Below are 15314 nucleotides of genomic sequence, written 5' to 3'. Positions count from 1 at the left end.
GCAAATGAGCCTGGGGAGCATAAAATGAGGGGTGGTGGCAGGGGGGGGGGCGGGGGCGGGGGGAGGGGAGGGGAGGTGTGGTGGTGGGGGAAGATAGGTGAGGATGCAGTAGGATGCAGAGGTATGGCAGAAAATGTAACAAATAATTTTCCAACACTTTCCATCCCAAATACACCAAAACATTTAGCAGGAGCCTCCAGGAAATCCCATCCAAGTCCGCCAATATACTGAAGATGGAGGGAGGAGGAAAAGTGTGCATTTGTAGCTTGGAAGGAACAAGAGATGAAAGTTCATTTGAATGTTCATCATAGTAATATCACTAAAATAGAAAGAGGGAGGGAGAAGTATCATGATGGAAATGTTAGGTAAGGATCCATTTTTAGTTGAGAAGTAGTTTTGCATTCTGTCGAGGGAGACAAGAGCTATCCAAACAGTCTCCTCAGAAATGAGAAAAATATTCCAGTCTTGGGTGGATTTGAGCTTCAAAGAAAATCATAGAATCATACAACGTTTAAGGCACAGAAAGAGGCCACTTGGCCCATTCTGTCTGTGCTGGCCGAAAAACGATCCACCTATTCTAATACCACATTTGGTCCATTGCCCTGCAGATTATGGCACTTGAGGTGCATATCCAGACTCATTTTGAATGAGTTGAGGGTTTCTGCCTCAACTACTCTTTCAGGCAGTGAGTCCTAGACCCCCCGCCACACTCTGGATGAAAACGTTTTTCCTCAACTCCCCTCTAATTTTTCTACCAATCAATTTAACTCTATGCCCCCTAGTCACTGACCTCTCTGCTAAGTTGAATAAACCCTTCACCTCCACTCTATCCAGGCCCCTCCAAATTTTGTGCATTTCATTCAGATCTCCTCTCAGCCTTCTCTGTTCCAAGGAGAACAACCCCAATCCATCTAATCTTTCCTCAAAGCTGCATTTTCCAGTCCTGGCAACATTCTCGTAAATCTCCTCTTTACTCTCTCTAGTGCAATTACATCCTTTCTGTACCGAGGTGACCAGACTGCACACAGTACTCAAGTTGTGGCCTAACCAATGAGTTATACAGTGCCAGCATAACCTCCCTGCTCTTGAATTCTATACCGCGGCTAATAAAGGAAAGGATTCCATATGCCTTCTTAACCACCTTATCAACCTGTCCTGCTACCTTCAGAGACATGTGGACATTCACTCCAAGGTCCCACACTTCCTCTATACTTCTCAGTATTTTCCCATTAATCATGTATTCCTTTGCCTTGTTTGACCTCCCCAAATGCATCATCTCACACTTCTCTAAGTTGAATTCCATTTGCCACTTTTCTGCCCATCTGACCAGACCTTCAATATCTTCCTGCAGCCTACAGCTATCCTCCTCGCTATCTACCACACGGCCAATCTTTGGGTCGTCTGCAAACTTCTTGATCATGCCCCCTACATTTATGTTCAAATCGTTAACATATACCACAAAAAGCAGGGGACCCAGTATTGAGCGCTGCGGAACGCCACTGGAAACAGCCTTCCGATCGCTAAAACACCTGTTAACAATTATGCTTTGTTTCCTGCCACTAAGCCAATTTTGTATCCAGCTTGCTGCATTAAAGAATTAAAAGGGGAGCAGAAGCATTTGACTTGAAAGAGGAAACCAAGCATCTTAGAGACAGCTTTAGCAATGGAAAGAATGTGAGAGTCCATTTGACACAACTTTGTGATTGGACTACATCCTATTGAACACAGCTCAAGCTGTTCTCACAAAAATTAAGGGATATAGGTAAGAATTTCTTCGAGAATGGAATGTGCGGCTCGGAGTAAGTAAAGCCATCAGAACTGAGAACTGAGAAAACTTGCTTTCAGTATGGCAAGTCAAAGTGTGATCACACTGAAGGTTTCATCCTACAATTTTAGCAGTAATGGGTATTCACATCGCTTAATGCACAACTGTATTATTTCATACATAAATGCACTAAAATGCTATTCATCCAATTCTTAAATAAGTTTATGAACTGATCTACCTCCAGCAAAACTGTACCACTGTGCTCCATTTATAATGCCTCCTTTTTCAGCAAAGTTCCCTCCACATCTTTCATCTGTTGTCTCTGACATAATAGGATGTGCGTCAGCATATGCTTTAGCCAACATCGTGAACATCTGGAATCACAAATGCAACAATGAATGTGTTTTAATTTTAGTTTATTTTTTGACAAAGAACATTTCAAATGTGATTAATAACATGCCTGTTCATCTGGAGAGGGCGAGTAAAACTTGTCTTCTTCTGGAAGTCTCGATAAGTCAAAAGGATAACTAGCTACTAAATCTCCACCATGCAAACTTGCAGAAAGAGCAAAAGGTATTTTCTTCATCCATTTTATCACTCCTCTTGTCTCAGGTGCCACCTAAAGGTATTAAAAAGGAAGTAGCACATACTGAAACATAACAGATAATCTGGTATGGAATTTCTTAACATTTCATTTATTTGATATGAACAGTGTTGTTATAAGCTATATTTTGCCGTAAGAGGTCAGAACTATTCACTGTTATCATAGAATACTCAAGCACAGGCCATGCGCCCCATCATATCTGTGCCAACCCTTTCAAACAGCCATCCAGGTAGTCTCACTCTCCTGCTCTTTCCCCACACCTCTGCAATTCTTTTCTCCTTCAATTATTTATCCAATTTCCTTTTGAAGGCTACTGTTGTGGTACACCTTTAAGAACATAGGAACAGGAGTAGGCCATTCAGCCCATTGAGCCTGCTCTGCCATTCAGTTAGATCATGGCTGATCATCTACCTCAAGACCACTTTCCTGCGTATCCCCAAATCCCTTGATGTCATTAGTGTCCAGATATCTGTTGATTACTGTCTTGAACATGCTCAATGATTAAGCTTCCACAGCCCTCTGGGGTAGAGAATGCCTAAGATTTACCACCCTCTGAGTGAAGAAATTCCTCCTCATCTCAGTCTTAAATTACCTAACGCTTATTCTGAGACTGTGTCCCCTGGTTCTAGATTCACCAGTCAGGAGAAACATCCTATCCACATCTACCCTGTCACGCCCTGTAGGAATTTTGTAAGTTTCAATGAGATCACCTCTCATTCTTCAAAACTCTAGCATACAGGACCAATTTCCTCAATCCTTCCTCATAAGATAATCACGTCATCCCAGGCATTAGTCTGGTGAACCTTTTGTTACACTACCTCTATGGCAAGTATATCCTTCCTTAGATGAGGAGACCAAAACGGTACACAATACTCCAGGTGTGGTCTCACCAAGGCTTCTTTATTCCTGTACTCAAAACCCCTTGTGATGAAGGCCAACATACCATTTCTCTTCCTAATTGCTTGCTGCACCTGCATGCTAGCTTTTAGTGACTCATGAACAAAGACACCCAGGTCCCTTTGGACATCAACACTTTCCAACCTCTCATTTAAGAAATACCCAGTCATTCTGTTTTCTTTGCCGAAGTGGATAACTTGACACTTATTCACATTATATTACATCTGCCATAGTCCTGCCCATTCACTTAGCCTGTCCCAGTTCCCTTGAAGCCTCCTTGCATTCTCATCACAACTTACATTCCCACCTATTTTTGTGTCATCAGCAAATTTGGAAATATTACATTTGGTCCCCACATACAAATCACTTATATAGATTGTAAACAGCTGTGGCCCCAGCACTGATCCTTGCGGCACCCCACTAGTAACAGCCTGCCATCCTGAGAATGACCCGTTATTTCCTACTCTCTGTTTTCTGTCTGTCAACTAATTCTCAATCCATGCCAGTATATTACACCCAATCCCCTGTGCTATAATTTTGTTTACTAACCTCCTGTATGGGACCTTATCAAAAGCCTTCTGTAAATCCAAATACATCACATCCCCTGGTTCTCCTTTATCTATGCTGCAAGCAACATCCTCAAAAAAACTCCAACAGGTTTGTCAAACATGATTTCCCTCTCAAAAATCCACATTGATGCAGCCCAATCATATCATTATTTTCTAAATATCTAGTTATCACATCCTTTACAATAGATTCTAACATTTTTCCTACTACTGACATCAAACTATTGGGTCTATATTTCCCCGTTATCTCTCTCCCTCCTTTCTTAAATAGTGGTGTTATATTTGCTGCTTTCCAGTCTGCAGGAACCCTTCCAGAATCTATAGAACTTTGAAAAATAACCACCAGTTATCCAATATCTCTGTAGCCACCTCCTTCAACACTCTGGGATGTCGCTCATCTTGTTCAGGGGATTTATCAACCTTCAATCCAACTAATTTTTTGAGTTCTACCTCTTTACTAATACTAATTTCTTTCAGTTCCTCATTTTCACAAGTCCCTTTGCTCTCTAGTATTTCTGGGATATTTTCTATATCTTCCTCCGTGAAGACAGACACAAAGTAATTGTTTAGTTTCTCCACCATTTCCCTATTTTCCATTATAAATTCTCCTGTCTCCACCTGTAATGGACCCACATTTGGCCTTCCAATCTTTTCCTTTTCACATATCTAAGGAAGCTTTTATAGTCTGCCTTTATGATTCTCGCTAGCTTGCATTCATATTCTCTTTTCCCTTTCTTAATCAGTTTCTTGGTCATCCGTTGCTGGAATCTAAATTGCTCCCAATCCTCGGGCTTACCACTTTTTCTGGGAACCTTAGAAGACACTTCATTTGATCTAATGCAATCTTTAACTTCTTCTGTTAGCCACAGTTGATTCATCTTTCCTGTTCGGTTTTTGTGTCTTAGATGAATGTATATTTGTTGTAAACCATGTAATACCTCTTTAAATACGAGCCATTGCCTGTCTCTTGTCAAGCGTTTTAGTGTATTTTCCAAATCCACCATAGCCAACTTGCCCCTCATACCTTCATAGTTTCCTTTGTTCAAAATTTAAGACCCCAGTTTCAGAATGAACTATATCACTTTCAAACTTCATGTAAAATTCTATTATATTATGGTGACTATTTCCGAAGGGCTCCTTTACAGCAAGTTTATTCATTAGCCCTTTATCATAACATAATACATAATAAATCTAATATAGGCTGATCCCTAGTTGGTTCTTCAATGTACTGCTCCAGAAATGCATCTTGTACACACTCCAGGAATTTATTCTCCACAGCATTAGTGTTGATTAGGTTTACCCAGCCTATATGTCAATTGATGGCGCCCATTATTACTGTATTACCCATGTTACATGAACCTCTAATTTCTTGATTTATACTGTGTTCAACATTACCACCACTGTTTGGTGGCCTATAAACAACTCTCACCAATGTTTGCTGCCCCTTGAAGAAGGTATGGTTATGTTTTTGACAGTGTAAGGGATATGATGTAATATACCAAGTGACTTCTACTCTCTGTGTGAGTCTGTAGAGAGTTGTTGCCAGACCAGACCCATATAAGATAACTCTTATTTGTACATCTGCAGAATAGTCATCAACAAAGAACCTACTTTATGTGTTAACCAATCCCTTATTCATGGTTGGTACTTGTGAATAGAACCATAGAACCATTGAAAAATTACCCCACAAAAGGAGGCCAATCTATCTACCTGCTCTGCCATCTTCAGGGACTTGTGGACATACACTCCAAGGAATAGTCAACATTAACACAAGAAAAATAAAACACAACAGCTGCTATTGAATCTGTATCCACCGGCCTATCATGTGGTGCATTCCAAATCCTAAACTCTCATTTGCGTAAAACAACTTTTCTTATGTCACCAATCATCTTCAATCTGCAACCTCTGCTTCTTGACCCTTCAGCCATTGGAAACAATTTCTCTTTAGCTAGGTATAAGTGACAAGGGCCTAGGTTTGCATAGATGATAATGATGAGGCTATTAGTGCTCATTGTTATAATGTAGTTAATTGAACAGTAAATACCAGTGTCTGTGCATGTGTAGTTAAACAGGGAAATCTGGAAGTTGCTGTCAGAGATATCTTGCTCTTTCACAGATTGTGTTATGACTGTATCTCGCTGATGCACTCAGCATTGAATCAATGCAATGGCGTGAATTTGGGGTGCATGTTCACTAAGTCCCCACTAAAGATGCCAGAAAAAGTTACGTGCATTCAGGAGTAAGTGAAAGTATAATAGTGTATAATAAAGTGATAATTACTGCCAAACAACCTCTCTGGCTCTGAATGATTAATTTGTGGAGTTTTATTCCTTCAGAAGTTAATTGGTGCTGGAGATTTTTTTTTACAAAAAAAACTAGCCTCTCTCTCTCTTTATCAATCTTTTTTCACTTCCTGTACACAATTTAATCAAATCTACTTCCTGCTTTAAGCACCTGGGTTTAGACACAGTGGCGATGAAATGTGGCTCTGTAACACCTGGATTTTCAATGCTGCAAGTGCCATTTTGCCACCAAAATGGCATCCTTGACATGCATGCATACCTTTGGTGCTAACTCTACCACATGCCATTTTGGTGAGGTTGTTAGCACATGCACAGGGATCATTTTCCAGAAGTATGCAGAGTAGGCAGATCGTGACATCAGACAAGATGTAACATTGATTTAATGCCTATGCTTCCATTCTAGAGCTCAACATTCCAGCGAATACCTTCTCTTAACCTTGCACAGCTGAATATGCATTCAGCAGCAGGAAGGACACCCACCCCACCACCACCAGAAGTGCTATTTAAAAGAATCATGAACTACATTCAGGTTAGTTGCTGGGTGATTTCTACTGGCTTTTTCTGCAATTGTAGAAGTGTGTGGTGCTTCCAGAGTTATTTAAAGTATCTGAAGTCTACAGGGAGTGGTGTGGCACATGCTGAAGGACTTGGATCTGACTTCAAGGATTATGCACAAGCCACTTGCTCTCAGATATGAGTGCAATAGTTTGCATCCTGCTTGGCTGAAGGCATAACAGGCAGAATGTGCAGAGGTGACATACAGCAGGACGAGGTGCTGAAAAGGGAGAAAGAGAAGGGAACAAGGGGTTTCAGCAGGAGGCCATATCCACCCAGGGAGTTCAGGTAGCAACTCTCCTACCTGCATTTCAGCGAGAAACAGTGTGTCAGATGTCTCTGTTTCACTAAGGATGTCCTCATCGAAATCTGTCACCTGCTGTAGCCACAACTGCGGCCTCATTGGGCGAGATTGGCATTGCCAGAGGGCCTGAAGATGACCATGAACATGAACTTAGTTGCTTCTGGCCCCTTCCAGGCTGAAGCAGCAATGTTTGAACCTCTTGCCGTTTGCCATCCACTGTTGCATAAGAGAGGTCACTGAGGTTCTGTATTTCAATGAATATGTTTCATTTTCTTTTGCCAGGGAGAAGCAACCAGAGCGAGCTTGCAGCTTTACAAGATTGCAGGTTTCCCTACAGTGCAAGGTGCTATTGACTGCAGACGAGTCGCTTTGTGGGCACCGTTTTGTCAACTTTGAGATGTAACACAACTGAAAGGGATCTGCAGCTGGTGTATGACCATATGCAGTATATCATGCAGGTCAATGCCCTGGCAACAGTTATGAAGCCTTCATTCTACAGCAGTCTGCTGTACCATCTGTATTTCCATCATCATGACAAACAAGAGGGAGGCTATTGGGTAACAAGGGCAATCCACTGAACACCTGGTTCATGACTCTGCTGCGCAACCCATGTACATGTGGGCAGCATGCATATTATGAAAACCATGCTGTTACACAAAATGTGATAAAGCAAACCATTTGGGTACTTATACTGCCCGAACCGCTCCAGAAGAGTGCATGTCAAGATTCATGTTGGTCAGCTGCATACCGCACAACTTCACCATCATTTAGGCACAGCCCTTGCCACCAGCTATACAGCATCCAGCTAAGGAAGGGAAGGAGGCAATAGAGGAGGTAGAAGAGGAGGAGGAAGAGGAAGGGAGGAGACATCCACTACAACACTTTTCTGGCCAGGCTGTCTGTTATCAACTCTTCTGACTGCGGCTCCAGTAAACAAATCCTCAGTTTCCTCTTCACCAACAGTCTCTCACCGTCCCTCTGTTACTGACAATCACAGCCTCCACTTGGTCACAATGCTGAAATAAAAGCCACCACAGAATAAACACTCCAAACCAGAATTATGTATCAAACCATCCAATAACACATACAAAATTCAAATCAAATTAAATCATCCCATATTGCATACAAGTGCCAACTAATCATTTTGTGCATTCCTTTAGTGCCTGTCTTCTGGGTGCCTTTGCCTGTCCTACTGCTCTGATGCAGTGCTACCTCAGTGGCTGCAGCATGGCTGGTGGAAAGCTGCTGACCTTCACTGGGGGAGACTGCAGATGGTCATCAATGGCGGTGGACAATTAAACAACTCACTGGAGGATGTGGCTCTACAAATATCCCCATCCTAAATGATGAGGGAGCCCAGCACATCAGTGCAAAAGATAAGACTGAAACATTTGCAACAATCTTCAGCCAGAAGTGCCGAGTGGATGATCCATCTTGGCCTCTTCCTGAGGTCCCCAGCATCACAGATGCCAGACTTCAGCCAATTCGATTCACTCTTCGATTAATCAAGAAACGACTGAAGGCACTGGATACTGCAAAGGTCATGGGCTCTGACAACATTCCAGCAATAGTAACGATAACCTGTGCTCCAGAACTTGCCATGCCCCTAGCCAAGCTGCTCCAGTACAGCCACAACACTGGCATCTACCTAGCAATGTGGAAAATTGCCCAGGTATGTCCTGTACACAGAAAGCAAGACAAATCCAACCCAGCTAATTACCGTCCCATCAGTCTACTCTCAATCATCAGTAAAGTGATGGAAGGTGTCGTTGACAGTGCTATCAAGCAACACTTGCTTAATAATAACCTGCTCAGTGACACTCAGCTTGGGTTCCACCAGGGCCACTCAGCTCCTGACTTCATTACAGCCTTGGTTCAAACATGGACAAAAAAGCTGAACTCAACAGGTGAGGTTAGAGTGACTGCCCTTGACATCAGGCAGCATTTGACTGAGTATGGCATCAAGGAGCCCTGGCAAAACTTGAATCAAAGGGAATCAGGGGGAAAACTCTCCGCTGCTTGGAGTCTTACCTAGTGCAAAGGAAGATGGTTGCGGTTGTTGGAGGTCAATCATCTCAACTCCAGGATGTCACTGCAGGAGTTCCTCAGGGTAGTATCCGTGGCCCAACCATCTTCAGCTGCTTCATCAATGACCTTCCTTCAATCATAAGGTCAGAAGTGGGGATGTTCGTTGATGATTGCACAATGTTCAGCACCATTCGTGACTCCTCAGATACTGAAGCAGTCCATGTAGAAATGCAGAAAGACCTGGACAATATCCAGGCTCGGGCTGATAAGTGGCAAGTAACATTCGTGCCACACAAGTGTCAGGCAATGGCCATCTCCAATAAGAAAGATTCTAACCATCTCCCCTTGACATTCAATGGCATTATGATCGCTGAATCTCCCACTATCAACATTCTGGGGGTTACCATTGACCAGAAATTGAATTGGAGTAGCCATATAAGAGCAGGTCAGAAGCTAGGAATCATTTGGCAAGTAACTCACCTCCTGTCTCCCAAAGCCTGTCCACCATCTACAAGGCACAAGTCAGGAGTGTGATGGAATACTCTCCACTTGCCTGGATGGATGCAGCTCCAACAACACTCAAGAAGGTCGACGCCATCCAGGAAAAAGCAGCCAACTTGATTGGCACCCTATCCACAAACATTCATTCCATCCACCACCGACACACAGTAGCAGCAGTGTGTACCATCTACAAGCTGTACTGCAGCAACGCACCAAGGCTCCCTATACAGCACCTTCTAAACCTGTGACCTCTACCACCTAGAGGGACAAGGGCAGCAAATGCATGGGAACACCACCACCTGCAAGTTCCTCTCCAAGCCACACACCATTCTTTCTTGGAACCATATTGTCGTTCCTTCACTGTTGCTGGGTCAAAATCCTGGAACACCCCTCCTAACAGCACTGTGGGTGAACCTAGCCAACATGGACTGCAGTGGTTCAAGAAGGCAGCTCACCACTGCCTTCTCAGCTATGATGGCTGCATTCTGAGCTTGTGTGGCAGAAGTTTGAGCTTACACTGCAGCACTCAGGCTTTGGGTAGCTTCTGCTTGTGCTGTGATGGAAGCTGATATCGACCATTAGATGATGCATCGTGATTGGATCCGCAAGCGTGCTAATGGAGTAGGCCACCTCTTCCACGCTGGAATACTGAGTGCCAAACGCAGCAAAGCCCAGCACCAAGTTAGTGCTGGACACCTCCATGCTACTTGTCATTGTCTGTGGCTTTCTGGCAGGCCTGCCAATGTACCAAGCATTTCATTGTGCATATGCAGCAGCTTTGATCTGTAGGCCGCACAATCGAGGTCCTCATCTGAGTCCTCGGCAGTAGAACTCATGTATGATCTTGCTCTCTTTCAAGCTAGCACCCGTGCTACCCTTGTCCCCTGTCCTGACTGCAGACCACTTGTGCCCGGAGTATCACCACATGCAGATTCCAAGTCGAAGCTATCATCTAAAGTACATGCAGTGTCACAGCAGCTGAGCTTGTATCTGAAAGTGTGAGAGTGAGTGACAGTGTTTCTTTTTCATTGCTGTCTTCCTGATCTTCCACCTCTTGTGCTTCCTTCACTACCTAGCCTGGTTGCATTTCTTGGGTATCTGAAAGGAGAAAGGCACAAGAGTAGGGTGGTGGTGAGGTGAAGAGGAGGAACGCAAGAGGTGCATGCTTACATAAGAACCTAAGAAACAGGAGTTGGAGTGACGCTTTAAGCCTGCTCCACCATTCAGCAAGTTCATAGCTGATCTTCTACCTCAACTCCACCTCCCCAACCTATCCTGATATCCCTTAATTCCCTTAGCACCCAAAAATCTATCAACCTCTGTCTTGAATATACTCAACGACTTAGTGTCCACGGCCCTCAATTCCAAAGATTTTCAGCTCTTTGAGTGAAGAAATTTCTCCTCATCTCAGTCCTAAATGGCTGACCTCTTATTCTGAAACTGTGACCCTGTGTTCTAGATTCCCCAGCCAGGGAAATCATCCTCCCATCATCTACCCTGTGAAGTCTCTTAAGAATTTTATATGTTTCAATTAGATCACCTTTCATTCTTCTAAACTCCAGAGAATATAGGCCTAGTCTACTCAATTATTCCTCATGGGGGAATCCCCTCAACACAGAAACCAGTCTAGTGAACCTTCATCACACTCCCTCTAGGACATGTATGTCCTTCTTTACGTAAGGAGGTGAAAACTGCACACAGTACTCCAGGCGTGGCCTCACCAATGCCCCGTATAATTATCGTAAGATTTCTTTACTCTTATACTCCAATCCATTTGTGGGGTGTAAGGGAGAGTCGCACCTCTCACTGGTGAGCTCACCACACTCTTTGGAGTGGCTCATCCTGTGTTGGACCTCACCTTCACCCAGCTCTCACCTGTGGCTCCAAGCAGCTGTTTGCATGCAACAGCGGTCACACCACTTCAGCAGGTGGGCCAAACCAGGTGAGGGTAGTTGTCGGGTCTCCTTCCCTTGGAGAATTAGGGTTTGTTTACCCTGGCATGTGAAGACAGATTCTGGCTGATTGGGTGGATGAGACCAAGCTAAGGTCCAACGGCCTTGAAGGGGGTTGGCACCGTGTTATGCAACATGTAGAACTTGACAAGACACAGAAGATGTCCTGGTCACCCACTGCATTCGGATCAATCTCCAGCCATCTGGACTCATCTTGCCACTGGACCAAAATAGGTCAGGATGAGAGACTGAGGCTGGTGATGCACAATTCTTCCTCACTAAAATCCAATTCATGCACATGTCATGTTCATCATTGTTAAATCTCAGGCTGAAAGAATCACATTTGAAGTCACAGATTTAACTTTAACAAAGATTTAACAAGCTTTTAATGGAGGCACCTTCTTACTGCTGTTGCATGTGCTATCTGACCTTACAACAACCCAGGTCAGGTGACCCCCCATTGTACAGAGAATGCCTTTCAGTTTCCCTTCCAAGTACTGTACAGTCTCTAATGCTCATTGTGACATCCCTTCCTTATCAGACCGAAACATGTCCGTGATTTTCCTGCTTGGTATATGTAGCTTAGACTCCATTCCTTACCAAGCATGCTGTAATAAATTTTGCAAACAAACTTAAATCATTATTTTCCCAACTTACTGAGTAAATGAATTTCTTAAATTACATTTGCTTTCAAGGGCAATATTCGACGTACACCCTTTTTGTTTTGAACATAATCACTACACAAAATCTTCATATCGTTTTGGTGGTCTCCTCGTGCACCGTGGTCTTCCTGCTGTTTCAGGAACTCTGGTCACTGTGTCAGGATTAGGAAGTGTCGTTGGCCCCTCTGGAACCGATGTTTTTCCTTCTGGATAGCAAGCTGTCTGCCTGACTTCTGGGTTGCTGATGTCAGCTAAGCTGAGCCTAAGCTCCACATCTGGTTCATCTGCTGCTGTGTCTTTGTCGCCGTGATACTTTTGACACATGAAGAATTTCTGTCATGCAGTACTCCTTCTGGTGACTGCATAGTCATACTGTTTCCCTTCCTGGCAATGGGGGTGTACGGTTTAGAGTAATACAGTGTATCCATCTTACTCGGACTCTCCCGTCTCAGCAATACTTCACCACCTGGCATCACATCAGACTGTCTAGCTCCCCTTCTGTGGTCTGCATAAAACTTTGTAGCACCCTTTTTCTCAGCATCATGATCTTGAAACTCCTGATCAACTCTAATGTCCCTCAGCTCTGGTAGCTTGGTGCATATTTTGCATCCAAATAACAACTCAGCTGTTCTCTTTCCTGTCGTAGTGTGTGTATTTGCTCTATACATGGCCACATATGACAACAACACATCATTCCAGTCTTTACCCTCAGACTGAGCAATCTTCATCCATTTCGCTAAGGATTGGTTTTGTCATTCCACTTCCCCATTTGCCTGTGGCCATTTAAGGGTTACTCTGTGATGGTGAATGCCGGTGACTTGCATGTAATCTGCAAAAGTCTAATGTGATGCCAGGTGATGAAGTATTGCTGAGATGGGAGAGTCCTAGTAAGATGGATACACAGTATTACTCCAAGCCGTACACTGTCATTGCCAGGAAGGGAAGCAGTGTGACTGTGCGGTTGCCAGAAGGAGTGAACTGAATTGTGGCCCATTGTATGAATACAAAGTGACAGGTAGATCATGCCTTGCAAATATTTCAGTCGATGCAAACATCGTTTTCTCTGCCATTGTAGACTCCATTACTACATACTTATAATAACAGCTGTAATAGTCAATCACCACTAGTATGGACTCTCCTGGTGGAAGCAGGCCTAAGAAGACAACTACTACATCCTCCCATGGTCCAGCCAGTAACAGTGTGCTCCATACTGGCTCTGGTGGATTGGGTCTGCTGACAAGTTGACATCCATGACATGTTTTGACAAACAGTTCCACATCTTTCTCCATCTCTGGCCACCATACTTTGGTTTGTAAGTTTTGCTTAGTACCAGCTACTCCCAAGTGATCCTCATGAGCTAGCATCACCAGCCTAGGCCTAAGCTTTTGTGGCACTACAAGTCCGTTGCCTCTGAGAACACACTTTCATCTTGGATAACAATGTTTCCCTTGAATAGTCAATTCTCCCAATTTCCAGCTTGGATTCTCTGTCTGATGTCATAGAGTCATTGAGTTATACAGCACAGAAACAGGCTCTTTGGCCCATCGTGTCTGTGCCGGCCATCAAACACCTAACTATTCTAATCCCATTTTCCAGCACTTGGCCCGTAGCCTTGTATGCTATGGCGTTTCAAGTGCTCATCTAAATACTTCTTAAATGTTGTGAGTATTCCTGCCTCCACCACCTCTTCAGGCAGTGCGCTCCAGATTCCAACCACCCTCTGCGTGAAATTATTTTTTCCTCAAATCACCTCTAAACCTCCTTCCCCTTACCTTAAATTTATGCCCCCTGGTTATTGACCCCTCCACTAAGGGAAAAAGTTTCTTCCTATCTCACCTATCAATGCCCTTCATAATTTTGTATTCCTCAATCATATCTCCCCTCAGCCTTCTCTGCTCCAAGGAAAACAACCCGAGCCTTTTCAGTCTCTCTTCATAGCTGAAATGCTCCAGCCCAGGCAACATCCTGGTGAATGTCCTCTGCACCCTTTCCAGTGCAATCACATCCTTCCTATAGTGTGGTGACCAGAACTGTACACAATACTCCAGCTGTGGACTAACCTGCATTTTATACAGCTCCATCATAACCTCCCTGCTCTTATATTCTATGTCTCGGCTAATAAAGGCAAGTATCCAATATGCCTTCCTAACTACCTTATCAACCTGTGCTGCTGCCTTCAGTGATCTACGGACAAGTACACTAAGGTCCCTCTGACCCTTTGTACTTCCTAGGGTCCTACCATCCATTGTATATTCCCTTGCCTTGTTTTTCCTCCCAAAATGCATCACCTCACACTTCTCAGTGTCATCCAATTCTGGATCTTTGTCTGACTCTCTTTCAATCTCTCCAGTTGTCATTGTTCTGGATGTAGCATGGACTACCAGCTTCCTTCTCTAGTGAAGATCTGTGTGTTTGATCCTCCCTCAGTAGTTGTGACAGTGAGTTGGCAATGTTCATCTTGCCAGCAATGTGAACCATCTTGTACTTGTACTACTGTAGTCTCAAAACCCATCTTTCAAATCTGGCACATGTTTTGGATCTGGTAGAATAATTGTTTTTTTTAATTCTCACATGGGATGTGGGTTGCGCTGGCAAGGCCAGCATTTGTTGTCCATGCCTAATTGCCTTTGACAACTGAATGGCTTGCTTTGCCATTTCAGAGGGCAGTTAAGAATCAACCACATTGCTGTGGGTCTGGAATCACATGTAGGCCAGACCAGGTAAGGAAGGCAGATCTCCTTCCCGAAAGAACATTAGTAAACCAGATGGGTTTTTACAACAATCCATGATAGTTTCATGGCACCATTACTGAAACTAGCTTTCAATTCCAGGTATTTTTATTAATTAATTGAATTGAATTTCTACCAGTTGTCATGGTGGGATTTGAACCCATGTCCCTGGGCATTAGCCTGGGTCTCTAGATTACTAGTCCAGTGACATCACCACTATGCCACCGTATCATCTGTAATGGCTTTGTGAGCCATTACTAATTCAAGCTCAATGTTGAACAAGTACACATGGAATCTTTCACATGCCCTTCTCTTTCTCTGTCTGAGAAGATCTCCTTTCCACATCTGTCAAGATCTGCTCACAAACACAATGATTCTCAGGCCCTCAGCATGCATTTGCAACAAAACTGCTCCTAATCCTACTGGAATAGCATCTGCTATGACTTTT

General features: G+C 43.7%; 1 protein-coding gene across 1 annotated transcript in view; it reads right to left on the bottom strand.

Moving 5' to 3' along the window:
* Positions 1-15314, bottom strand: part of cpz (carboxypeptidase Z) — a 92585-nt gene that overhangs the window by 12684 nt on the left and 64587 nt on the right. Inside the window, exons 8-9 of the mRNA XM_068019006.1 lie at positions 2226-2384; positions 2004-2139 (exon numbers count right to left, since the gene is read on the bottom strand). Coding sequence (XP_067875107.1) covers positions 2004-2139; positions 2226-2384 — 295 coding nt within the window. The remainder of the gene's footprint in view (positions 1-2003; positions 2140-2225; positions 2385-15314) is intronic.

This window comes from Heterodontus francisci, chromosome 1 (genome assembly GCF_036365525.1).
Source record: "Heterodontus francisci isolate sHetFra1 chromosome 1, sHetFra1.hap1, whole genome shotgun sequence".
Lineage (NCBI taxonomy): Eukaryota > Metazoa > Chordata > Chondrichthyes > Heterodontiformes > Heterodontidae > Heterodontus > Heterodontus francisci.
This window is presented reverse-complemented; position numbering and strand designations above follow the sequence as displayed.